Source organism: Thermobia domestica, chromosome 10 (genome assembly GCF_964235325.1).
Source record: "Thermobia domestica chromosome 10, izTheDome1.hap1.1, whole genome shotgun sequence".
In the NCBI taxonomy this organism is placed as follows: Eukaryota; Metazoa; Arthropoda; class Insecta; order Zygentoma; family Lepismatidae; genus Thermobia; species Thermobia domestica.
In genome coordinates this window covers 259,065,223-259,086,993 of record NC_137463.1, presented here as the reverse complement: position 1 = coordinate 259,086,993, position 21,771 = coordinate 259,065,223, and the positions used below count along the sequence as shown (strand labels likewise).

The 21,771-nt window shown below is 37.2% G+C and overlaps 1 protein-coding gene across 3 annotated transcripts in view; it reads right to left on the bottom strand.

Moving 5' to 3' along the window:
• LOC145663173 (ATP-binding cassette sub-family A member 17-like) overlaps positions 1-21,771 on the bottom strand; it is a 379,444-nt gene that overhangs the window by 48,142 nt on the left and 309,531 nt on the right. For all 3 annotated transcript variants that reach the window (XM_081729505.1, XM_081729507.1, XM_081729508.1), the window contains 2 exons: positions 15,590-15,822; positions 4,466-4,613 (listed from right to left, as the gene is read on the bottom strand). In XM_081729505.1, coding sequence (XP_081585631.1) covers positions 4,466-4,613; positions 15,590-15,822 — 381 coding nt within the window. The remainder of the gene's footprint in view (positions 1-4,465; positions 4,614-15,589; positions 15,823-21,771) is intronic.

Genomic DNA, 21,771 nt, shown 5'->3' with positions numbered 1-21,771 from the left:
AACACAGAGCTCCACAAAAAGCGACAGAACTTTCTTGGTTACGTTTATGTGAATGTAAGATGCAAATAGACGGGTTAGATTAGTAAATTTAACTGACATCATCATTATGAAGTGCAATATAAACAGAAAATAATTATTTTAAATAATTTTTCGTACATTTCAATTAGCTATATGTTTAATGGCAGTGTTTGGTCGTCTGATACAACTTCACGTGTTTTAACCCTATATTAGTCTGCATGCATAGGTTTTTGTGATACTTATTAAGGAATGCATATCAGTTGCTAGTTTGTCGGATTGAAGTTAAGCGTCCATTTAAGCACGTTATATATGATACATAGACTTACAGCTTATTGTAGAATCCGAATCATTTTAATGCGTTCAAGACAGGTTGGCAGATCTGTAGGTTAAAAAGTAGCAAGGTTGTGCTCCTAAAGTAGCAGATGTGAACTGTTTGTAGACCAAACATAAAAATGAATTATTTTACAACTATACGCTTTTACTAATCATATGTACATAATACGTAAGATGTCTGGGTTGACAACGTTCAGACGGCGACGCCGTTTCTTACTGTTGGAGGTGGTGTACTAGGGCAAACTCCGTACTATGTCAGAAATACTAGAATTGCATTGTACAATGAACTAGGCAGACAGTAATAGTATAAAATGGGCGACGTTTTTGATTTCCAAGGGGACATGTTTGCTTACGTCAGTTTCGCGGGCTCTGAAATATACTTTGCAATGTTTACTATGCGTCTTCACTGTTATTCCTTACTTCGTTGATTCATTTGCTAAATTCTTATCTGGGAACCACAAATTTTGGAAGTTTTTTTATTTATTTATTGTGACTCCACTTATTCATTATGTTAATATGAATAATACAGTAACAGAATTAAAATTACGATGTTCCTGTTTACACAGGTCTCTACAACTATTAGTTCTAGGCGTTAACTGAGACAGAAACACAGTCAGTGATACTGCAACTGCAAAAACTCAACGAGAGTCTAGTGTTGTCAGATCTGGAGATTAAAATGTCCCTAAACGAGAATTTAGAACATGCTAATTTCAGTAAACCTATTGTTCATTATAAACAGAATACTCCAGAAACAAAACTTTTATTATAAAGTTCTTCTCGGGCAATCAGCCAGGTGAAAACTGGTGGATAGGCCAACGTTTCGAGAACTGTCATCGTTCTCATCATCAGTACCACAGCAAAGAAAACGACACACAAACATCCAGATAACCCTCAGCCAATCAGTATCACGGACTACGGAACTTAGCCAGCTAATCACAGCTCCAGTTTTTCAGATTGAATCAGCCAATCAGGAAACAGCATTTTCAGCCAATCAGGAACCAGCATTTTCGCCAGTCCAGAGTATATATTGCTTACATCCGCTGATCTCTACATAATTGCCCTGATGATGAGAACGATGACAGTTCTCGAACGTTGGTCTATCCAGCAGTTTTCACCTGGCTGATTGCCCGAGAAGAACTTTATCATATACGCCGCCAGGAAAGCTTCAAATCTTACTTCAAAACTTTTATTGTATTATACAGGGTGACCCAAAACTTGGTATACAGTCCCATACTGATCAACTCATTGCTTTTATATCATTTCTTATTGCTATCCATCAGGTAGACTTAGTTTCTTTATTATCTGTTCTTAATGTCTTTTTACTTATATCTTAAGCTCGGGATAGCCGAAGCAAATAAACCTATAAGCTAGAATGTTATACTTGATTAATGCAGGTGTGTATACTTACTTTTGGGCCACCCTGTATATGAAAATAAGAAAGTAGCGCATTCTTAAGAGTTATATCCTGCAAATAATTAAAAGTAGCCCAAAAAAGTAGTGTGCCGCCCAATTTGAATTTTGGTAACGAGGACACTTAAAAATTAGCCCAATTCGCTACTTGTAGTGCAATCAGACAGTACTGGTTCAAGATCTCCCATCGGTAAACCAACCCAGGCTCTCGAGTCACGCCCTTGGTCCGGAAGGTGTTTGGTTAGGTACAGTCACCCACATAAGTATCTGGACCCCCAAGTAATGGAAAATGAAATGAAATCTTTGAGTTTTACTTCCCACGGTTATGCCGGTTAGGCTAAAGGAGACGGTGATGATGAGTGATGAATGAAATGGTGGAATGAAGAAAGTGGGAGGGAACGGGAGAACCCCGAGAAAACCCACGCACACGGTGTTTGTCCACCACAAAGTTCACTTGGCGGGGGCTGGGATCGAACCCGGGACCCCAAGCACCAGAGGTGAACGCTCTACCACTGAGCCACCGCCCCCCCAAGTAATGGAATTATAACAGTCAGGGGTCCATGTACTTAGGTGGATGACTGTACATGTGCGGTACCTCCTGGCGCTGATTGAACGACACGGATGCAGGAAGGACCAGTATCTGAGCACTCTCTCCCGTGTTTGCCTTAGAATCCAGGTTTGGGTTGATTCTGGCAGGCTGTTTTCATACCGTGGGATTCGGTAACTTGCGCGTACGTTCTCTGATCGAGAGATGAGCCTGCCATATAACACTCGGGTAGTATGGTGGTAGGCTCCAACTCGTTCAGGGGCCTATTGTCCGAGAGGGCTGAGCTGTATGACACTGCAGGGGCTTCTTTTCAAAAAAAAAAAAAAAAATGAAATGAAATCTTTAATTTTTACGTCCCACGGGTATGCCGGTTAGGCTAAAGGAGACGGTGATGATGAGAGATGAGTGAAATGGTGGAATGTAGAAAGTAGGAGGAAACGGGAGAACCCCGAGAAAACCCACGAGCACGGTGTTTGTCCACCACAAAGTCCACACGGCACGAGCTGGGATCGAACCAGAGACCCCAAGCACCGGAGGTGAACGCTCTACCACTGAGCCACCGCGCCCCCCGGCTTCTTTTCAAGTCTCTTGAAAACACTCTACACCAGCAAGTGCACTATTTGAAAAGAAGGAGGGAAAGTCACAGGCGGGGGCTGTTTACTAAGCTGCCTCTTTCTGTGTAACGATAATTTCAATCATATTGAATTTTTAAAATTGCGTACTAAATAATTGTAGGGTGACTTTGTGGTGGACAAACACCGTGCTCGTGGGTTTTCTTGGGGTTTTCATGTTTCCTCCCACTTTCTTCATTCCACCATTTCACTCATTTCTCATTATCACCATCTCCTTTAGCCTAACCGGCATAACCGTGGGACGTTAAAGATTTCATTTTTTCCCATAAATATGTAAATTACTGCTATGGGCCGCTAAAATTAGTACAATACACATAGAGCGATGGGGAAATTTTGCATTTGAATCAATTTTACACGAATCCGCATCTAGCATTGACATCAGAAGAGCAAATTTACTTCTTTTTTATTCAAACACTATTTTAATATTTCAAAAATATTTTGTTTAAGTTAAATAATATGTCTTTGCACAACCATGAAAAGTAAGACGGCAGCCGAGTTTGCTATTTTCTGTCTAATAAACAAAAATAAATATTTTTCAGAACAGAATAAATCTTGAATTACTTCCTTTAATTTATCCCCTCAGCTTGTTTTTGGCTTACCCCAAAATATATTATACTAGTTGAAATACCCATTCTTCGCATGGGTCAGATAAAATATCTATGTAAACAAACGGAACAACGAAAGGAAATAAATATCGGTCATTTTCTGTTACTTTTATAACTCCCGGTAAACGACCCCTGAGACGCCATGGTTCGAAATTAAAAAAAAAAAAAAAAAATACGCCTATGGCCCCAAGCCGATGAGGGCTGTATTTGAAAGTCAACTTTTGTGGGAGAATCACCATTCATTTCAGCGACAGCGAACACTGAGGATTTGATACTAATATCGGTCATTTTGGATTATTTTTACGTCTCGGTATCCCTCGGTCACCCCCGGCCCGCAGCCGAATGGGGTGAATGTGAAAGTTAATGAGATCAGAGTTTCACCATTGATCTCAGCGACTATGAAAATTGTGGATTTGACACTAATATCGGTCATTTTGGATTATTTTTACATGTCTCGGTATCCCTCGGTCACCCCCGGCCCGCAGCCGAATGGGGTGAATTTGAAAGTTAATGAGATCAGAGTTTCACCATTAATCTCAGCGATCAAGAAAACTATAAATTCGACACAATATCGGTCATTTTCTACTACTTTTACATGTTCCGCTAAACGTTCCCCCTGAGATCCCCCTGGTTCGAATTTTGAAGAAAACGCTTCGTCTTTGTCTGGGGCCTCAACCAAGGCACCCGTGACCCAAATTTGGTAATTCTCGGTCCACTCATCGGCTCCCTAGGCCGCACTCAGACACACAGACGGACAGATGTACAAACGAACTCCTTATTTTATTTATATTAGAACCTGCTAACAGAACTTATGAATGTTGTTGAAGAAACGTTTTGATAAAGAATAACTTGAATATCACTATTACTAAGATCTACCATGTTCCTTCCAGACAACGTGACGTCACTACATTGCTACTTACCCATATTTGAGAGACATTCATTCACTTCATCTGCTAACCTTGATTCTGGGATCCTTAACAATCGTCCATAAAACTGCAAATTCTCTCTTCCGGTTAAGTAGCCTACGGTTCGATTTTCTTCTGGACAGAGAGATACTTTGTTTAAGTACTACGAAAGACAAAAATTTTGTTTTTTAATATTGAAAAATAAAAAAAGAAAGTATATGAGAGAATGAAAACAACATAATATCATTTAAAAAAGAAAATTATATAAAACTTAAGGGTTTTTATTTAGTTCTGAAACAACAAACTAAAACAAAATCGGTTGTAAAGAAGAAAAGAAGCCAGTACATTTTATAATCTGTGTTTTTAGTTTACATCAATGCCGCTAGAAACCAAGGATGTTATAAATAGAGGATCTGTCCATATGTATCTTCATCCTATTAAATCGATGAAACCAGAAAACAACCGAGCATCGGCACGTTTGATTGACTATTCTCGTTTCTGCCATCGTCTGATTGGGTACTTTCGTTTCCGCCATGATTGTTGGCTCAAAACATTGTGATCCGATTGGCCGGAGCGGGCAGAGTAGGGGTGGCGAAACTGTGACGTATGGCTTCAAGATTTTGTTGTAAGGGCAGATCCAATATTTTATAACATCCTTGCTAGAAACGATAGCTAGGTAAACAGTGACAATGCAAATGGCGATCACAGAGGGAAAGTCATGGACAGAGTTAGGAATTGTCTGCTGGGGGCCATACCTTTTGTCTGTTTCGGGGGCACGGTAAACACAAATGAGTATAGAAGGATCTTATAAGTGGCATTTTTATTTTCTGTCAAAAAGTTGGGGGGGTGGGGGGAGCAATGCCCTCCATAACTCCACCCATGCGGAAAATGTATGTATTATTTAATGCAATTTGCACGAAAAGGATAGGTTTGTGAAGGATTTTGGGTGTAGTTTTACTATACAGATCCATGTATTTATAAAATGTACAGAAAAAAATTCTAAAAATATTTTAATAGAGTAGTGTATAAGTAATGGAAATATGATGTGCCCTCAGCTCTGAGATGCGTATTTACGTGGAAATATAGAAATGTATGTCAAACCTAAAATGCATGTAATCTCCTATATGGTAATGATGAATGTGTAGTTTCTCAGGCCGTGTCCAAAAGATACAAGTGCACATTTGAAGTACGCTTATTTCTAGAACTGACGTCACCTAGTGTGAGTCAAAAGGTCCAAGTTCACAAGTCTGCGAGTGCATAGTGCGTAGTGTGCAAGGATGTACACTACGTTAGTATACTTGTGTACTTAACATTGCGATTTCTAGTAAAAAAAAAAAAACCTAATAAAATTTTAAAAGGCATATTATTAATATTTTTGTTGAGGTGAATTTATTTGTGAGCTGATCTAATAATAATTTACTTGATAAATAGTGATATTACAAGTGAAATATAAAAATGTTACAAAAATAACAAAGATATTTACGTTATCGGCATGCAAAAGGAAAGCAACCAAATAGTTTCTGTAATAATGCTATAAAGACATTTGTGTTTAAATATTACATGGTTTATGAAGCTTAATTGAGATAATTAGACTATCGGTAGTGCAGCTATTTGCACGTAAAAGACAAATTTTAGTGGCGTATAAATTAAAATGTTAAGTTCTATCATAGAATAATGAATACCTAGATTATTCATTTCTCTATAGCTGCAGCTACAGTTGCAGCTGCAAATATTAATTCGTAGGTAGCCCCAAAGTGAAGTCCTAAAATGTAACTGAAGTCTCCTTCCATAGCATTCAATTTAAAATTGTATTTGTGAAATTATGAAAAATGCTAGTAAAACCATCCCGTGAATAAGAATAAATAGTTATGTACGAAAATGGGTTTCTCCAGTTCCGAGGGGGCTACTTTGAACAAAACTGGAAAAATGTTTCAATCAAAATTTTCATGCCCTGAAAAGTCATTTGTGGCTCATTTGAATATTACAAGTAGTAGTTTGGAGTGTTCTGAATTCAACCATAACAAATCTGTAAGCTTTAGTTAGAAGCATATATGAGGAAAAATATTAAATATGAAGCGATGTTTTTTTATTTTTTTCGTCGACCAGAAAATTGTGTCTCTGGAACTCTGGTTTAAAGCAGTAACTGCATAAATCAGTGTTACTGATGAAATCTCAGCCATTATCTACCGATTCCAATAGGTTCTATTGTTGTCTGTCCTATATTCAAATTTTGGTGAATTTTTGAAAACCACATGTCGTTTTAGGTAAGAAATGGGGCTACTATGAACAGCTGATTTTGGTGGGTCTACAAATCAGTTCGTGGGTAATAGTACGGTATATTCTAAAGAAAGATAAATGGCATTATACTGGGCAAGTCATAGACAAAGAGAGTTGCAATTGGAAAGGCAAGTTTACGTGCATTAATAAAACAGGTACCAGTATGACATTCTATTGACCCGAAAATGTAGACAGTGATATGGTTTGTGCAAAACACGTTGTTCTGATGTTACCAGAGCCCATTCTTAGTAATCGAGGGCTTCTTAAGTTTGGTGGCATCTCTTTTGACAGTCTCAATTTGCAATAAGGCCAAGCATGTTCCAATTGTATTCAAATAGTTTCTTACCATCCTGTATAGTGTAAATAGTGCTTATCCATTGTACCGAAAAAAATATTTACGTATCTTTAAAAACGTCTCTGTTAGATTCATATGAACATACGGACCTCTTACTACAAGAGAGTCCTTTTAAAGTTTTAAATATTCAAGTTGCAATAGTGATACGATGGACATCAACTTTTAAGAAATATTGGGTAAGTACATTTTAAAAATATTTTCTGTAGACCGTTAGGAAAATCGCACAACTATGTAATATATACTAAAATGTTCATAAAACTCGCTTCTTTTAAACTCAATATCAAAGAATACCATAGAGCTTATAGGCAAAATTTTATAATAACAATTAACATTATGTTCAAAGTAGCCCCATTTATGGGGCTACTTTGAACACTCGTATTTCATTTTTTTTCTAGCTGAAGACATTATCTGACAACAATGGTTATCAACAGAGTGATAGTACTCTTTTGTGCCATGGTTTTAAAAGTATAACATTGGGCTTACAGTATGTTGTTTACAAAATATTTAAGAACATGTGTTTTTTCTGTATCAAAGTAGCCCCATTTGACTGAGCATTTTTGACACGAAGTGGCGTTAGTAAATCAAATATACGGTATATGAGTCGCAGTGGATTAGCCTTAGAGCCATTTGACAGCTAAAAATTTAAGGTTGTAGATCTTCAAGACATATTGGAATTCTTCTAATCAAACTTAACGTTTTGAGCCGGAAGATGGATCAACTTTCTGCAAATCTGTGCTACATTTTCCAATTTCATTTCAATAAAGACGCAGATGGTACGGAAGCAAGTGGAGAAAGGTTTATTTTTCACAGCAAAGATACGTTATCAAAATGCAACAGGCGAAAAATCGTTCAGTCATTTTTTTTCGTCGCTTTTTTTCCCTGGAAATTTCAATGTCTCAAATAACCTTCCTAGTGGGTGGCCAATTACAGAAGAGTTCATAGTATTGCGTCAAAAGCCGAATAAAACTGACGTCTTAGCATCGCCAATCGCCTAAACATCCATCACCAAACAATGACAAACCACTTGGAAAAGTTCGATGTTAGAGCGTCATATGATCTGGTTCAAAAACTTTTACTCGATCGAATTTCTATCTATAAATCTCTACTGAAACGTAACGAAGTCGAACCATGTCTAAAATGGCCGCTCACGGGAGTTCGAAAGTTTTTAATCTACACCAACAATATTCGATCGTGGTCGAAGAGAGGTGCAACTCAGACTTTGGGAGAAAGCTCACAGTAATAGGATGCGTACGAGTCGAGTCGAGACAGAATTTTCCTGACAAAATTCGAATCGAGACACAGCTCTTCCAATAGAAAAATATACGTTTTTCGAGTCGAGACATCACTTTTACAGCACATTTTCGAGACGAGACAGCCTCAAATCTTGTCTCGTGCGCATTCGTACACACTAATGCTCACAGGAAGTTTATTCTGTGCGTTTTGATGGATTGGAAGGGCCTCGTGCATAACAAGCTGCTGTCAACTAGCAGAATAACAGACTCGGGGCTACACTGTTGACAGCTAGCGTGAGTACACCTAGCAATTCAAAAGAAACGACCAGAACAGTTAAACAAAAAGCGTGTGGTATATCACACTCACAACGCCAGACTACATACATCATTAACGACCCGTCAGAAATTGTGTGAACTTGGGTGGAAGGTTTTAATGAATGCATCGTTTAGTCCAAACCTAGCATCATCAGACTATGATTTGTTTTCATCTCTCCAGAGCGATCTGAATAGTGTTAATTTAGTTATAAAAGAAACTTGTAAAAACTACTGTCTATTTTTTTTTTTTTTTAAACCAGAAACAACAGAAGTTCTTCAGCGACGGAAATATAATGTTGTCAGGGCAATTCAACTTTTACCCCCAAATGCTCAATACATTTTAGACAACCTGCAATTACGAAATGCTAATTTACTTTTTTTTTTTTTTTTTTTTTTTTTTACACGACGCACTATGTCGTATTTGTTACTGTTAGGGCGACTGATTGATCAGTTAATTGGATTTGATGTCCCTTTTCATGTGCTATTTTTATATAAGAGAGGATTAACGTTTAGTATGAAAAAGTACTCGAATTTTGATTTTCGTTCAGCACCTCCCGTGTGGAAATTCTTATTGCATGGTAATTATAATAGGCAGAAGCGTAGCCAGAATGTGTGTTTGGGGGAGGGGGGCAAGTGCTGTTATAGGTACATATAGAAAAATTACAAACAAAAATATATAAACATAAAAATATATTTTAAAAAATACAAACATCAAAGTACCAAAGTTCATTGTCGGACTTCTTTGGGGGTGGAGGGCGGCCCTTCTGGGTCCCCCTTCCCTACGCCACTGATAATAAGAACAATGTAAATATTCCGTTATTCATTTCCAGAAAAGTTATGATTTTGCTATTTGGAAATGTATAACAAGAAAAAAGTGAATTATTCTATTAGTTAAAATAAAACTTATGGAATGTGTTTATGTTACGACTCAGATAATTATACTTTGTTATTTAGGGTTTAGCATCCCTTTTAGTAGCCAGTGATGATACTTGTTATGAGAAACCCAGTGATGATACTTGTTATGAGAAACCCAGTTATAACAAACCGTTTTATCACCCCTTTTAGTAGCCAGTGATGATACTTGTTATGAGAAACCCAGTGATGATACTTGTTATAAGAAACCCAGTTATAACAAACCGTTTTATCATCCCTTTTAGTAGCCAGTGATGATACTTGTTATGAGAAACCCAGTGATGATACTTGTTATAAGAAACTCAGTTATAACAAACAGTTTTATCATCCCTTTTAGTAGCCAGTGATGATACTTGTTATGAGAAACCCAGTGATGATACTTGTTATGAGAAACCCAGTTATAACAAACCGTTTTATCATCCCTTTTAGTAGCTAGTGATGATACTTGTTATGAGAAACCCAGTGATGATACTTGTTATAAGAAACCCAGTTATAACAAACCGTTTTATCATCCCTTTTAGTAGCCAGTGATGATACTTGTTATGAGAAACCCAGTGATGATACTTGTTATAAGAAACCCAGTTATAACAAACCGTTTTATCATCCCTTTTAGTAGCCAGTGATGATACTTGTTATGAGAAACCCAGTGATGATACTTGTTATAAGAAACCCAGTTATAACAAACCGTTTTATCATCCCTTTTAGTAGCCAGTGATGATACTTGTTACGAGAAACCCAGTGATGATACTTGTTATAAGAAACTCAGTTATAACAAACAGTTTTATCATCCCTTTTAGTAGCCAGTGATGATACTTGTTATGAGAAACCCAGTGATGATACTTGTTATGAGAAACCCAGTTATAACAAACCGTTTTATCATCCCTTTTAGTAGCCAGTGATGATACTTGTTATGAGAAACCCAGTGATGATACTTGTTATGAGAAACCCAGTTATAACAAACCGTTTTATCATCCCTTTTAGTAGCCAGTGATGATACTTGTTATGAGAAACCCAGTGATGATACTTGTTATAAGAAACCCAGTTATAACAAATCGTTTTATCATCCCTTTTAGTAGCCAGTGATGATACTTGTTATGAGAAACCCAGTGATGATACTTGTTATGAGAAACCCAGTTATAACAAACCGTTTTATCATCCCTTTTAGTAGCCAGTGATGATACTTGTTATGAGAAACCCAGTGATGATACTTGTTATAAGAAACCCAGTTATAACAAACCGTTTTATCATCCCTTTTAGTAGCCAGTGATGATACTTGTTATGAGAAACCCAGTGATGATACTTGTTATAAGAAACCCAGTTATAACAAACCGTTTTATCATCCCTTTTAGTAGCCAGTGATGATACTTGTTATGAGAAACCCAGTGATGATACTTGTTATGAGAAACCCAGTTATAACAAACCGTTTTATCATCCCTTTTAGTAGCCAGTGATGATACTTGTTATGAGAAACCCAGTGATGATACTTGTTATAAGAAACCCAGTTATAACAAACCGTTTTATCATCCCTTTTAGTAGCCAGTGATGATACTTGTTATGAGAAACCCAGTGATGATACTTGTTATAAGAAACCCAGTTATAACAAACCGTTTTATCATCCCTTTTAGTAGCCAGTGATGATACTTGTTATGAGAAACCCAGTGATGATACTTGTTATGAGCAATCCAGTTATAACAAACCGTTTTATCATCCCTTTTAGTAGCCAGTGATGATACTTGTTATGAGAAACCCAGTGATGATACTTGTTATAAGAAACCCAGTTATAACAAACCGTTTTATCATCCCTTTTAGTAGCCAGTGATGATACTTGTTATGAGAAACCCAGTGATGATACTTGTTATGAGAAACCCAGTTATAACAAACCGTTTTATCATCCCTTTTAGTAGCCAGTGATGATACTTGTTATGAGAAACCCAGTGATGATACTTGTTATAAGAAACCCAGTTATAACAAACCGTTTTATCATCCCTTTTAGTAGCCAGTGATGATACTTGTTATGAGAAACCCAGTGATGATACTTGTTATAAGAAACCCAGTTATAACAAACCGTTTTATCATCCCTTTTAGTAGCCAGTGATGATACTTGTTATGAGAAACCCAGTGATGATACTTGTTATAAAAAACCCAGTTATAACAAACCGTTTTATCATCCCTTTTAGTAGCCAGTGATGATACTTGTTATGAGAAACCCAGTGATGATACTTGTTATAAGAAACCCAGTTATAAGAAACCGTTTTATCATCCCTTTTAGTAGCCAGTGATGATACTTGTTATGAGAAACCCAGTGATGATACTTGTTATAAGAAACCCAGTTATAAGAAACCCAGTGATGATACTTGTTATCCTGCTTAAGTTACTCCAGTGTTTGGATAACTTATCTGGTCGGTATGTGCAGAATACAATTCAACCTTATGAAGTCTTAATACTAATGCCTAAATAAACATTATATATGCCTCTTCCTTCTATATTATTTTCCAACAAACGAAGTCTCACATAATTATCTTTGGTATCGTATTATACCGAACGCTCTTGCTACAAAACACACAAAGTCCATTAAATATTAAACCACATAAAATGCATGTGTAATGACATATTTTTTTCAAGAACTCGATACAACTGTGAAGAATGTGAATTTGGACACATAATGAAGCATTTTATTTCGGAATTTGGGACATTTTATTTTAAAATTGTATGCAGTAAAAAGCATAATCGTTTATTTAAAGTTGAATCACTTTTCTTTTTTTGTAAGTTTATTTACTTTTGTTACAAGGAAGTTTTCTTGCTGTTTGTTAATTCCTTCAACACATGTAATTTCTTAATCAATAGAAACGACAGATTATTTCCCTGTCAGCATTCTTATCATCACCTCAAATTTGGTTAATCTATGAGCACGCACGTTTCATTGAGACTGAAGAAATAGTCAACGACCCAGGATATTAACCCGGAAGGGACATTGAACAAAACCATTGAGAGGGTTTTGGAAAGAGGTAGTCCGGTTTAGATGAGAGACGAGTCAACATATAGGAGCACGAGCTACAATTCCGAATAAGGAGAAGTTAACCTTGCTTTAACCTAGAGAGCACCTTGTCTTAGCTGACGTTATAGCTATCAACTACAATGGACAATTCGTTAAAGAGCGATTTCGATTTTGATTAAATTTACTGTTTTCGCAACGCTAGTTTTCCTGCCCGGGCTTCGCAGACCCTTAACACACGACTACCTGAATGCCCAGTATACCAGAGAGAAGGATGGACGGACATCAATCCACCGAAAGAATCGTCGAGGAGGAAATACCGAGATTTACAAGTAAGTGCGAGTAGATTAACCAATTCTAAAAGTTACTCCCTTTTCATCTTTTTCAACCCCTTCGACATCACAATCTCTTTCTTTTGTACATGCTCAATTTTATTTGTACGCAACTCACGCCAGATCCTGTACTTTATGCTCTACCAAATTCAATCTTTAGAAAATCCTGGTCGCAACTTGTCAGTTCTGACATCCCCAATTACACCATTAATTAATGCGTTATCTGAGCTTTCAGACTGACAAGGGGCGACTGCACACAACAACTGACAATCGTATTCGCAATCGACCCACTTACGTGTAATAACACTTAAAAGCAATTCCTGTCTATTCTATAATAATTACTCCCCCAACCTTTACATCTATGCCATTTACCATGTATAATTTGTACTATATTGATTCCTAATCGAATTTGAAAAGGAAAAAATTGATAAAAGTCTATTCAAAACAATGTTCTCAGTCTCCTGATTAGGTTAGGAGCATCCAATAAAATTTTTTTAAAAAAAATTCACGATATACAGGGTTTTCATAAAGTATGGACGGATTTAATTCGCTTATAATTTACATAAAAATGCTCATATTGAAATCAAATAAAGTGCAAACGGTAGCGGAAGGATTTAATTTTTACCTGTAATCTGCACCAGCTCAGTTCATTCACCGCCACACCTCCAACTGGGCGCCATTTACGTCCACACATTCGCGTAGGCGGCGCTGGAATCCACTCACAGCGTTCCGCCGTGTTTGATCCGAAATGCCAGCCACAGACGCAATGATTTTATCCTTTAAGTTCTCCAAACCACTTGGCTTCTTTGCATAAACTTCCGTTTTCACATGACCCCAAAGCCAGAAGTCGCAGGGGGTAAGGTCGGGTGACACGAACGACCGCCTACGCGAATGTGTGGACGTAAATGGCGCCCAGTTGGAGGTGTGGCGGTGAATGAACTGAGCTGGTGCAGATTACAGGTAAAAAAATTAATCCTTCCGCTACCGTTTGCACTTTATTTGATTTCATTATGAGCATTTTTATGAAAATTATAAGCAAATTAAATCAGTCCAGACTTTATGAAAACCCTGTACTTCTGAATTTAAAAGCAGCTCTACGTTTTATTTTGCTACTTGAAATTTGCTTTAAGAAAACTGGTTTTGTTTTCCATACTAAGTTTCGTTCACAGTCAGATATGACTGAGTTGACGGTAAATAATTGGAAGTTACATCTCTTGCAATGTACAGACCTGCTTTTCGTACACGTCACATTCTCTTTTACGTCTTTAACCTAAAGTAAAACTGGTTGAGCCTTTGAAGTAATGGGGATTGTAATTATCGTTAATAATAATAAAGCAGTAATGGAATTACAATATCAATTAGCTAAACAATAAAATTGGATAAAGAAAACTAATTTAACTAACTATCTTTGGAGTTCGGGACACAGTTTTCAACGACGTATTTTGAACTTGAATTTAATGCAATTATTTCATTTAATGCATGTTATTTTTTGGATACATTTTATACTATAGGGCTACTAGTATTTTTATTATTTGTAGACGTACCTGGTAACAACATCTTTGATTAGTTTTAACAATTTTTCATTTAATGCAGGTGGATTCAGATTAATGCAGGCATTTAATGCAGGAGCGTCATTTCAGGTTTTGCTTGGGGGGGGGGGGGGAAGCCCTTGATATAAGTAAAATTTCGCGTATTTCACTGATTTACTTCGATTTTATTGATAAAATCTATAGAAATCTCTAACTCAGGAGGGCAATTACCCCTCCCTGCCCCCCTAAATGACGCCCCTGATTTAATGCCAGTTTGGATGCAATTTGTTCTGTGACCAACGAATGTTATTTACTACAATATAATTTAGTACAAATTTCATTTTTAAAACTAAACTAGTACAGTACTCAACAAAATGAAATTTAATTTCTTATTTGGGGTCGCGGTGGCTCAGTGGTAGAGCGTTCACCTCCGGTGCTGGGGGTCACTGGTTCGATCCCAGCTCGCGCCGTGTGGACTTTGTGGTGGACAAACACCGTGCTCGTGGGTTTTCTCGGAGTTCTCCCGTTTCCTCCCACTGTATTCATTCCACCATTTCACTCATCTCTCATCATTACCGTCTCCTTTAGCCTAACCGGCATAACCGTGGGACGTAAAACAAAGATTTCATTTCAGTTTTAATTTCTTATTTGGTTGTCTGATTTACAAAAAAGAATTTTTCCACCACCGTTGTTTTGTTGAGATTTTCCAAATAATTGCTGCTATAATTACTATAGATTACTGTAGTTGCTTAGGTGTAAAAGGTGTCAATTTCCTTTACATTTAGAGGACTGTTTTGAAAAATACCACACAATACCACCTTGATATTGAAGTATCACATTATTGTTGATTACTGCAAATCCTCACATGAGCATATTTCATAGAACTTAGTCATATACAGGAACATATTTCATGGTAGTCATTATCATGTGTTGTCATGTAAACATTATAGGAATAGTCTTAGCGTTTTTAGTAAACGATTATAACACATAATATGCAATGTATGTATATATGTGTGTATGTGTGTGTGTTTTTTTTCAAAAAAAAAAAAAAAACTTTATAAATCCTCCCTGAACTCACTTCAATTTCCAGAAAGCTTATGTGTGAATGCGCTGATGAATATTTGAGATAGAAATTATTTTATATTTGTGAATGCATCGAGCAGTATCTGCTAGAAATTAGTTAGAAATATCTTACCTCAAGCTTCTCTGTCAACCTGTTGTGACCCATGGCGTAGACAGTTCCTGAAGTGGGAGTTAATTCCCCGCCTATTGTATATAATAATTCACGCTTGCCACTGCCTTCAACTCCTAGTAACCCAAAGCATTCACCTTGGCGAACGTGAAATGATACGTTATTCAAACGAAAGTTACCATAGTTACTTGACATATGATCAACGACCAAAGCAACATCGCCGTACTCAGACGGATCTGAAAACAATTTAATTAATTATTTGTTTTCATGTTCAAAAGTCGAAAAAGAGACAAGAATGTTTTGTGCATGTTAAAGCTCTATGAAGGTGTACATACAGTTGTATTATAGGGAACTAGCTTTATTGCGAGGCTGAGGAATTCCGAGTTGATTGGCAGGTTCCCACCCCGTCGCCAAGAAACGGTCACTCGACGGTTCTGGGCAGGGTTGCCAGTGCGTTGTCAAAAAATTCAGCTAATACTCACTTAATTCAAGGAGTTTATGCAATCCCTATCGAAGACCCCTGTATACGTGGACACACGCAAAGTAGGCTGTGATAACAAATGCTTCAGTTTTTTCTCCCTCGCTTCTTCGTCGCACTGCACTATGGCCTTCCTTATTACTTCTCTAGCTTCGCTGTGTATATTTTGCCCTGTCTTACGCTGTGAAGCCATTGTCAAATAAATAATAAGCAACAAAACCGCAACCACAACAGCACACAACAAATAACCAACTCACACTCTCTTCAGAATGACATTCATGTGACAAATTTTTAACCCTGGCAACGCTGACATATAGAAGGAGGGTAAGGGACTATTGCAAGAGTCAGGTACAAAAATTGTTGAAACTTTTCCCCCTTTACCTCAGCCCCCGCTGGTAAACAAGCTAGCTCCCTATAATACTTGTATAAATGCTGGGAACACTTAAATTCCTTGATATTACTATTGATAGTTGATAAAATTATCATAATCATGTTTACAGCTTATACAGGATGTCACAAAAAAATTGTCACAGTATTTCAAAAATAGATTCCTGACATCAAAATAAGAAAAAAAATGTTCATATGGACCTGTGGTCGGAAACGCATAGTTTCATAGTTTCATAGTTACCGAAAACTTGAAAAAAATGAACTTTAAAGGTCCACAATTCCACTACTGTATTTTCATCGGGTCAAGACATCACTGAGAAACTAGTACGTGAAATATCGAAATATCCATCTCTCAGAACCTCCGGTAGTTGAACAATCATTTTAGAGAGGATGTTTGGGTGTAATTGATGACTCTCCACGTACCTCTCTAGAAATTGGTGTGCAAGCATTGGAACATTCTTAACCCTTTCACAGAGGAAGTCGACTTTTGTCGACAGAAACAAATTTCCTTAACATGCGAATGTCGACTATAGTCGACGTGTTAAAATTTGTTTGTACGTATCTTGGCTTTGTCGAGAGTAGTCGCCAAAGTTGTACCGTTCATTTTTGTTTGTGTTCTATTGTTTTCGATAAACAATAGAAATCACACACAAAAAAAACTTTGGCGACTACAATCGACAAAACCAAGATACGTACAAACAAATTTTAACACGTCCACTATAATCGACATTCGCAGGTTAGGGAAATGTTTTTCCGTCGCCTTCCACAGTGAAAGGGTTAAACATGGATATTTGGATAGTTCAGATACCAGTTCCTCAGTGATGTCTTGACTCCACTACGATAGATCCTATAGCAGTGGTACAGTGGCGTATTTACGATTTTGTTTCGGGGGGGGCTTGGCTAACTTTGGGGGGGGCTTTGCCTGAAAATGTGAAAATTCTGCAAGATATTTCATATACTTTACTATAGTAAGTAAGATTTCGGGGGGGGGCTTAAGCCCGGAAGCCCCCCCCCCCTAAATACGCCACTGGCAGTGGAGCTATGAAGTTTTAAAATTTAATTATTCACCCTATAACTCCGAAACTATCCACTTTTGAGCACAGGTTCTTGTGATTTTGTTTTTTCTTATTTTGATATAAGGAATGTGTTCTCAAAATATTGTGATACATATTTGTAAGACTGTTTATAAGAGTCGTGACTCAATGAATGAATTTTTCGAACTGCGCATGTTTTTAGAAGAAACTTTAAGTCGGTTATTTGATATAATTTATTTGTTCGTATGTTTATTTCATAGCTCGTTAGAAGATATTTAATGATTAAAAATAATATTTCATAGAGTAATATATAGTAATTATGATGATATTATGAATTGCTAATACTATTAATTGCATTGAATCTCCGGGTTCCATAGACCATAGACTTAGTAGAATGTTTCGTGTGAAAACAATAGTAACAGATGAAGAAAATGCAACCTATCTGAGTAATATGGAAACACAATTTACGGGATTATCGTTAGTATGCAGAACTGCTCTAATTTTTCGTGGTACGGAGAAGACCTAAACGGCTTTCAAAGGAATATTTGTACCATTTCTCATACAGAATAGCACACAGTTACTTTACCAAGGACGAGGAGGATGTCTACTCCAAAACTGACTCACAATATTTTTGAGGTCTGATGGGAATTGGACGGGTCAACAGAGATGGTTAAGTTCATGAAACCATTTCTCAACAGCACTATCAGTTCAGTTGGCGTAGTGTCATCATAGTCGAAACATTATTCTGCCATTCGTAGAAACGTTACGTGGAAAAATAAAACATATCCAAATATTCTCTAATTTTGTAGGTCAGGCCACGAACTTCTCAATCCACCCTCGTATATTGAAAACAATCTTAGTAACGAAGTTCGACTGCGATCCTTGTTCAATGTTATTGACGCTAGAACACTATAGCCATAGGCGGAACTAGAGGGGGGGGCAGGGAGGGCCGTCCCCCCTAGAAGCAAAGCTGGCCATCCCCAGAATTTTTCTACTGGACGAAAATAATGTTATTAATTTAGCTCAATTTACGCATAAGAATTTTAGTGATGCTTGCATTCGATATATTTAATAGTGTCTATACTCGTCCCGCATTGGTGTAACTATTTTCCTACAGCCCCTTAGTACTGAAAATTGGAAGAATCTTTTAGAAGACCTTGTTATAATGCTTATATATATATATATATATATATATATATATTAGGGTGGCAACGAAAATTCACTTTTGCATTTTTAATGGTCTCAGGGTCAAATTTTATTTCTTTTTATCTTAAATGTTTACTACAAAAATTTTGAAGCAATTAGACAATATTTAGTGGTCGCTCAACGCATCAATAAATTTGCTTAAAACCACTAATTTGTGAAAATTCACTATAAATACTTTCTGTACTATGAAATTCAAAAATATATTGTTAAACATCCTTTATTATTGTACATTTTTTTTAGGATTTAAGTTTGCGAAAGTATATTCAACATAAGAAACAAAAATTCTTTGATTGAGAATTAATTTACTTGAGGCGAGGAAATTTCTTTCTGTGCTTCTCTACAACTTGGAGAAGAAATTGGGCTTGATCTTCCTGATTGGTCAGTTTCCCATTGAAGTTTTAAATCAATGCAATTCCTCGTTCTGCCAGGTCATTTACAACATGCAGAGCTTGCACACGCTCTCGAGCCTGAAGGAAAGTATAGTTCGTTTTCGATGTTTTAGAGTTTTTTTTAAAAAAAACAAAAAATCCGTGGAAATCTGCAGTGCTTCAAACAGCTTTCTTGTATTCCTGGAAACCAAGTCACTAAGGCTTTTTTCTTAGTGTCTCCTCATATCTTAAATGCATGAGTTCTTCTCTTTCACTTCCACCCCTAAATAACGCTGTAAACCTGTCTTTCTTCATTGCTGCTCGGACTTCAGGATCACAGAAACTGAGACCAGTAAGTGGTTCGCTTAAATACCACAGATGTCGTAAGAAATTGTGCACTGCTGTTTCTGAAATTTTTCAATTAATATTCTTGTAGGATTGAATGCATCTTAAGAGATTCAGGTCATTCCTTGCAGCTGAAAGCGGAAGACGAAAGGAATACCATGCCTTCAAATGCACTGCGACGACAAATATGTTAAAATCCCGAAGATTGTTCAGCTCATGAGAGAAAAGATATATCTTCAGGCAATAAATAAATTTCGCCATTCATTGTGCACGATGGGAGGCTCCAGGAACATAGCATATGATTTCTCCTAGAAGAACTTCGCCAAGAAATATGAGAGCAAGTTGTAAAAATTCTCTGTAATCATCTCTGGGTTGATAATGCGTCAGTTTGCTGCTTGAAGAAAGATATCAGTTTATACTTTACTGGGGCCAAAACCTCTGGAACAACCTCGTCCTGGATTCCGGTGTCGAACTTCAGTTTGTCAATTGAGTTCCATGCCTAAGAGAAACGTTGAAAGAGCTTTATGTGTGGACCCACTGAAGCACCGAAAACCATGTTGAACACTCTCGCCACAATTAGTTGCATTATGTGATGCCTCAAGGGACCCTTATATCATCTTTCTGCATTTTCTGTTCCAGCAGGGTATAAACTCCATTTTGTGACCCCGTGTTATATGCTGTTGTGTCAAAGTACATGAAATGCACACGTGTGGTAAAGTTCCAATACTCCAGCAATTTTAAAACAGCTTCCGACTGGAAGGTACCACTTCCATTTGGAATAGCAGGCACTTCTAATAGTTTCGTGTCACCATTCCCAGAAACGAGAACCGCTGTGAAATTAACCGGTTCCTTAGAAATGAGAACAGGCAACATCTTCTTATCCCAATGCACTGTAAGTGAACTACCAGATGGAAAAGACGAACAAATTTTACTTGCGAGTTCCTTGTGCTTCCTTCTACGTGCTCTTGTAATGGATTCCTTATTAACACAGATTTCTCGCTAGCTGTAGCCCAAAGGTTCTGCTGCAGAGCTAGAACATGACTGGCATTTCTGTCGCTGTTTTTGCGACCCAGTGCTGAAGACAGCTCTGTTGTAATGATGTTGGCTGGTCGACACAACTTTGGCTTCTTTGTAACGGACAGCCTTCGGGATATCGGACCTGTTTCGTAAGCATTTTCCGTCGATTCTCTCCAAAATTTATTTTTAGAAAATAATCTTATCTAAGAGATAGCGTTCCTCAGCGATTTCTCCTTGGAAAAACAGAGATGTAGCGACCAGGTCTTAATAGAATTACTTTCCCAAAGTGTATTAATAATTTCTAAAGTGTATATCACATTGTACTTTGTTTTCAAATGTCAAATAGTTGTAATAAATGCTAGGTTTGAGAAGAAACTCTCAAGTAAAATGATAGTCAAATGACCACAAGCGCCAAATGTAATGTACTCGTCACGCAATCTATATATGAGAACTACCATCACCATACTTTGCAATACCTTGTGAATACATCCTGAGGTCATATACTGTAAGTGTAAAAACTGTAACTCAAAGAGAAAGAGTTGGGCTGATGCCGGTTAAGACACGCCTAGTTTCGCATGTAATAATTCACTAACGTAAACGTAGCTATAAGTTTGAGTACGTTGAGCGACCTTTAAATATTAAAACACTTTCATGAAATTTTGAATGCATGCTTAAGTAACCAAAATTAATAAATTTAGGGGGTGAGACCCTCTTAGGCCTACCGCTCACTGGCAACATTTTGTCGGGCAACTATCTTGTTGCTCTGGCTAAATGCATTGAGTCTTATGCGAGTCCGCTCACTGAGGCGACAGCGACAGAAAAGTTGCCGAGGTGTCGCCAAGCAGGGCGACAGCAAGGCAACAGCTCGGCGACGGAACAGTTGCGCAACATCTAAAAATACATTGAGTCTTATGGGAGTCTGCTCACTGAGGCGACGGCGACAGAAAAATTGCCGAGGTACCTCCAAATAGAAAGGTAAAAAATAAATGTTTTCTACATTTTTTTTCACGTAACAGTTCGTTCCGTGTGTAGCGCGTGAAAAGAAGTGTTCGCAATGGAAACTAATACATTATTTGATTAGTGACTAGCATGTCTTTAGTGATAAAGACTATGAAAAATTAACTGAGGAAATAGAGAAACTTCCAGCATTAAAGAAGAAATATATATATAAAGAAGAAATTGTGGATATACGAAACTAGAATGAGCTTTCCAGCGAAGAAAAAACAACACAGGTATCTATTCGATAATGACATATCGCTGACATACTACACACTACTACTTTCATTAATTTCCCACAGCTAGAAAAAAATACAGATAAAATTATCATTTTCAAGTTTTTTTCCATTTCAA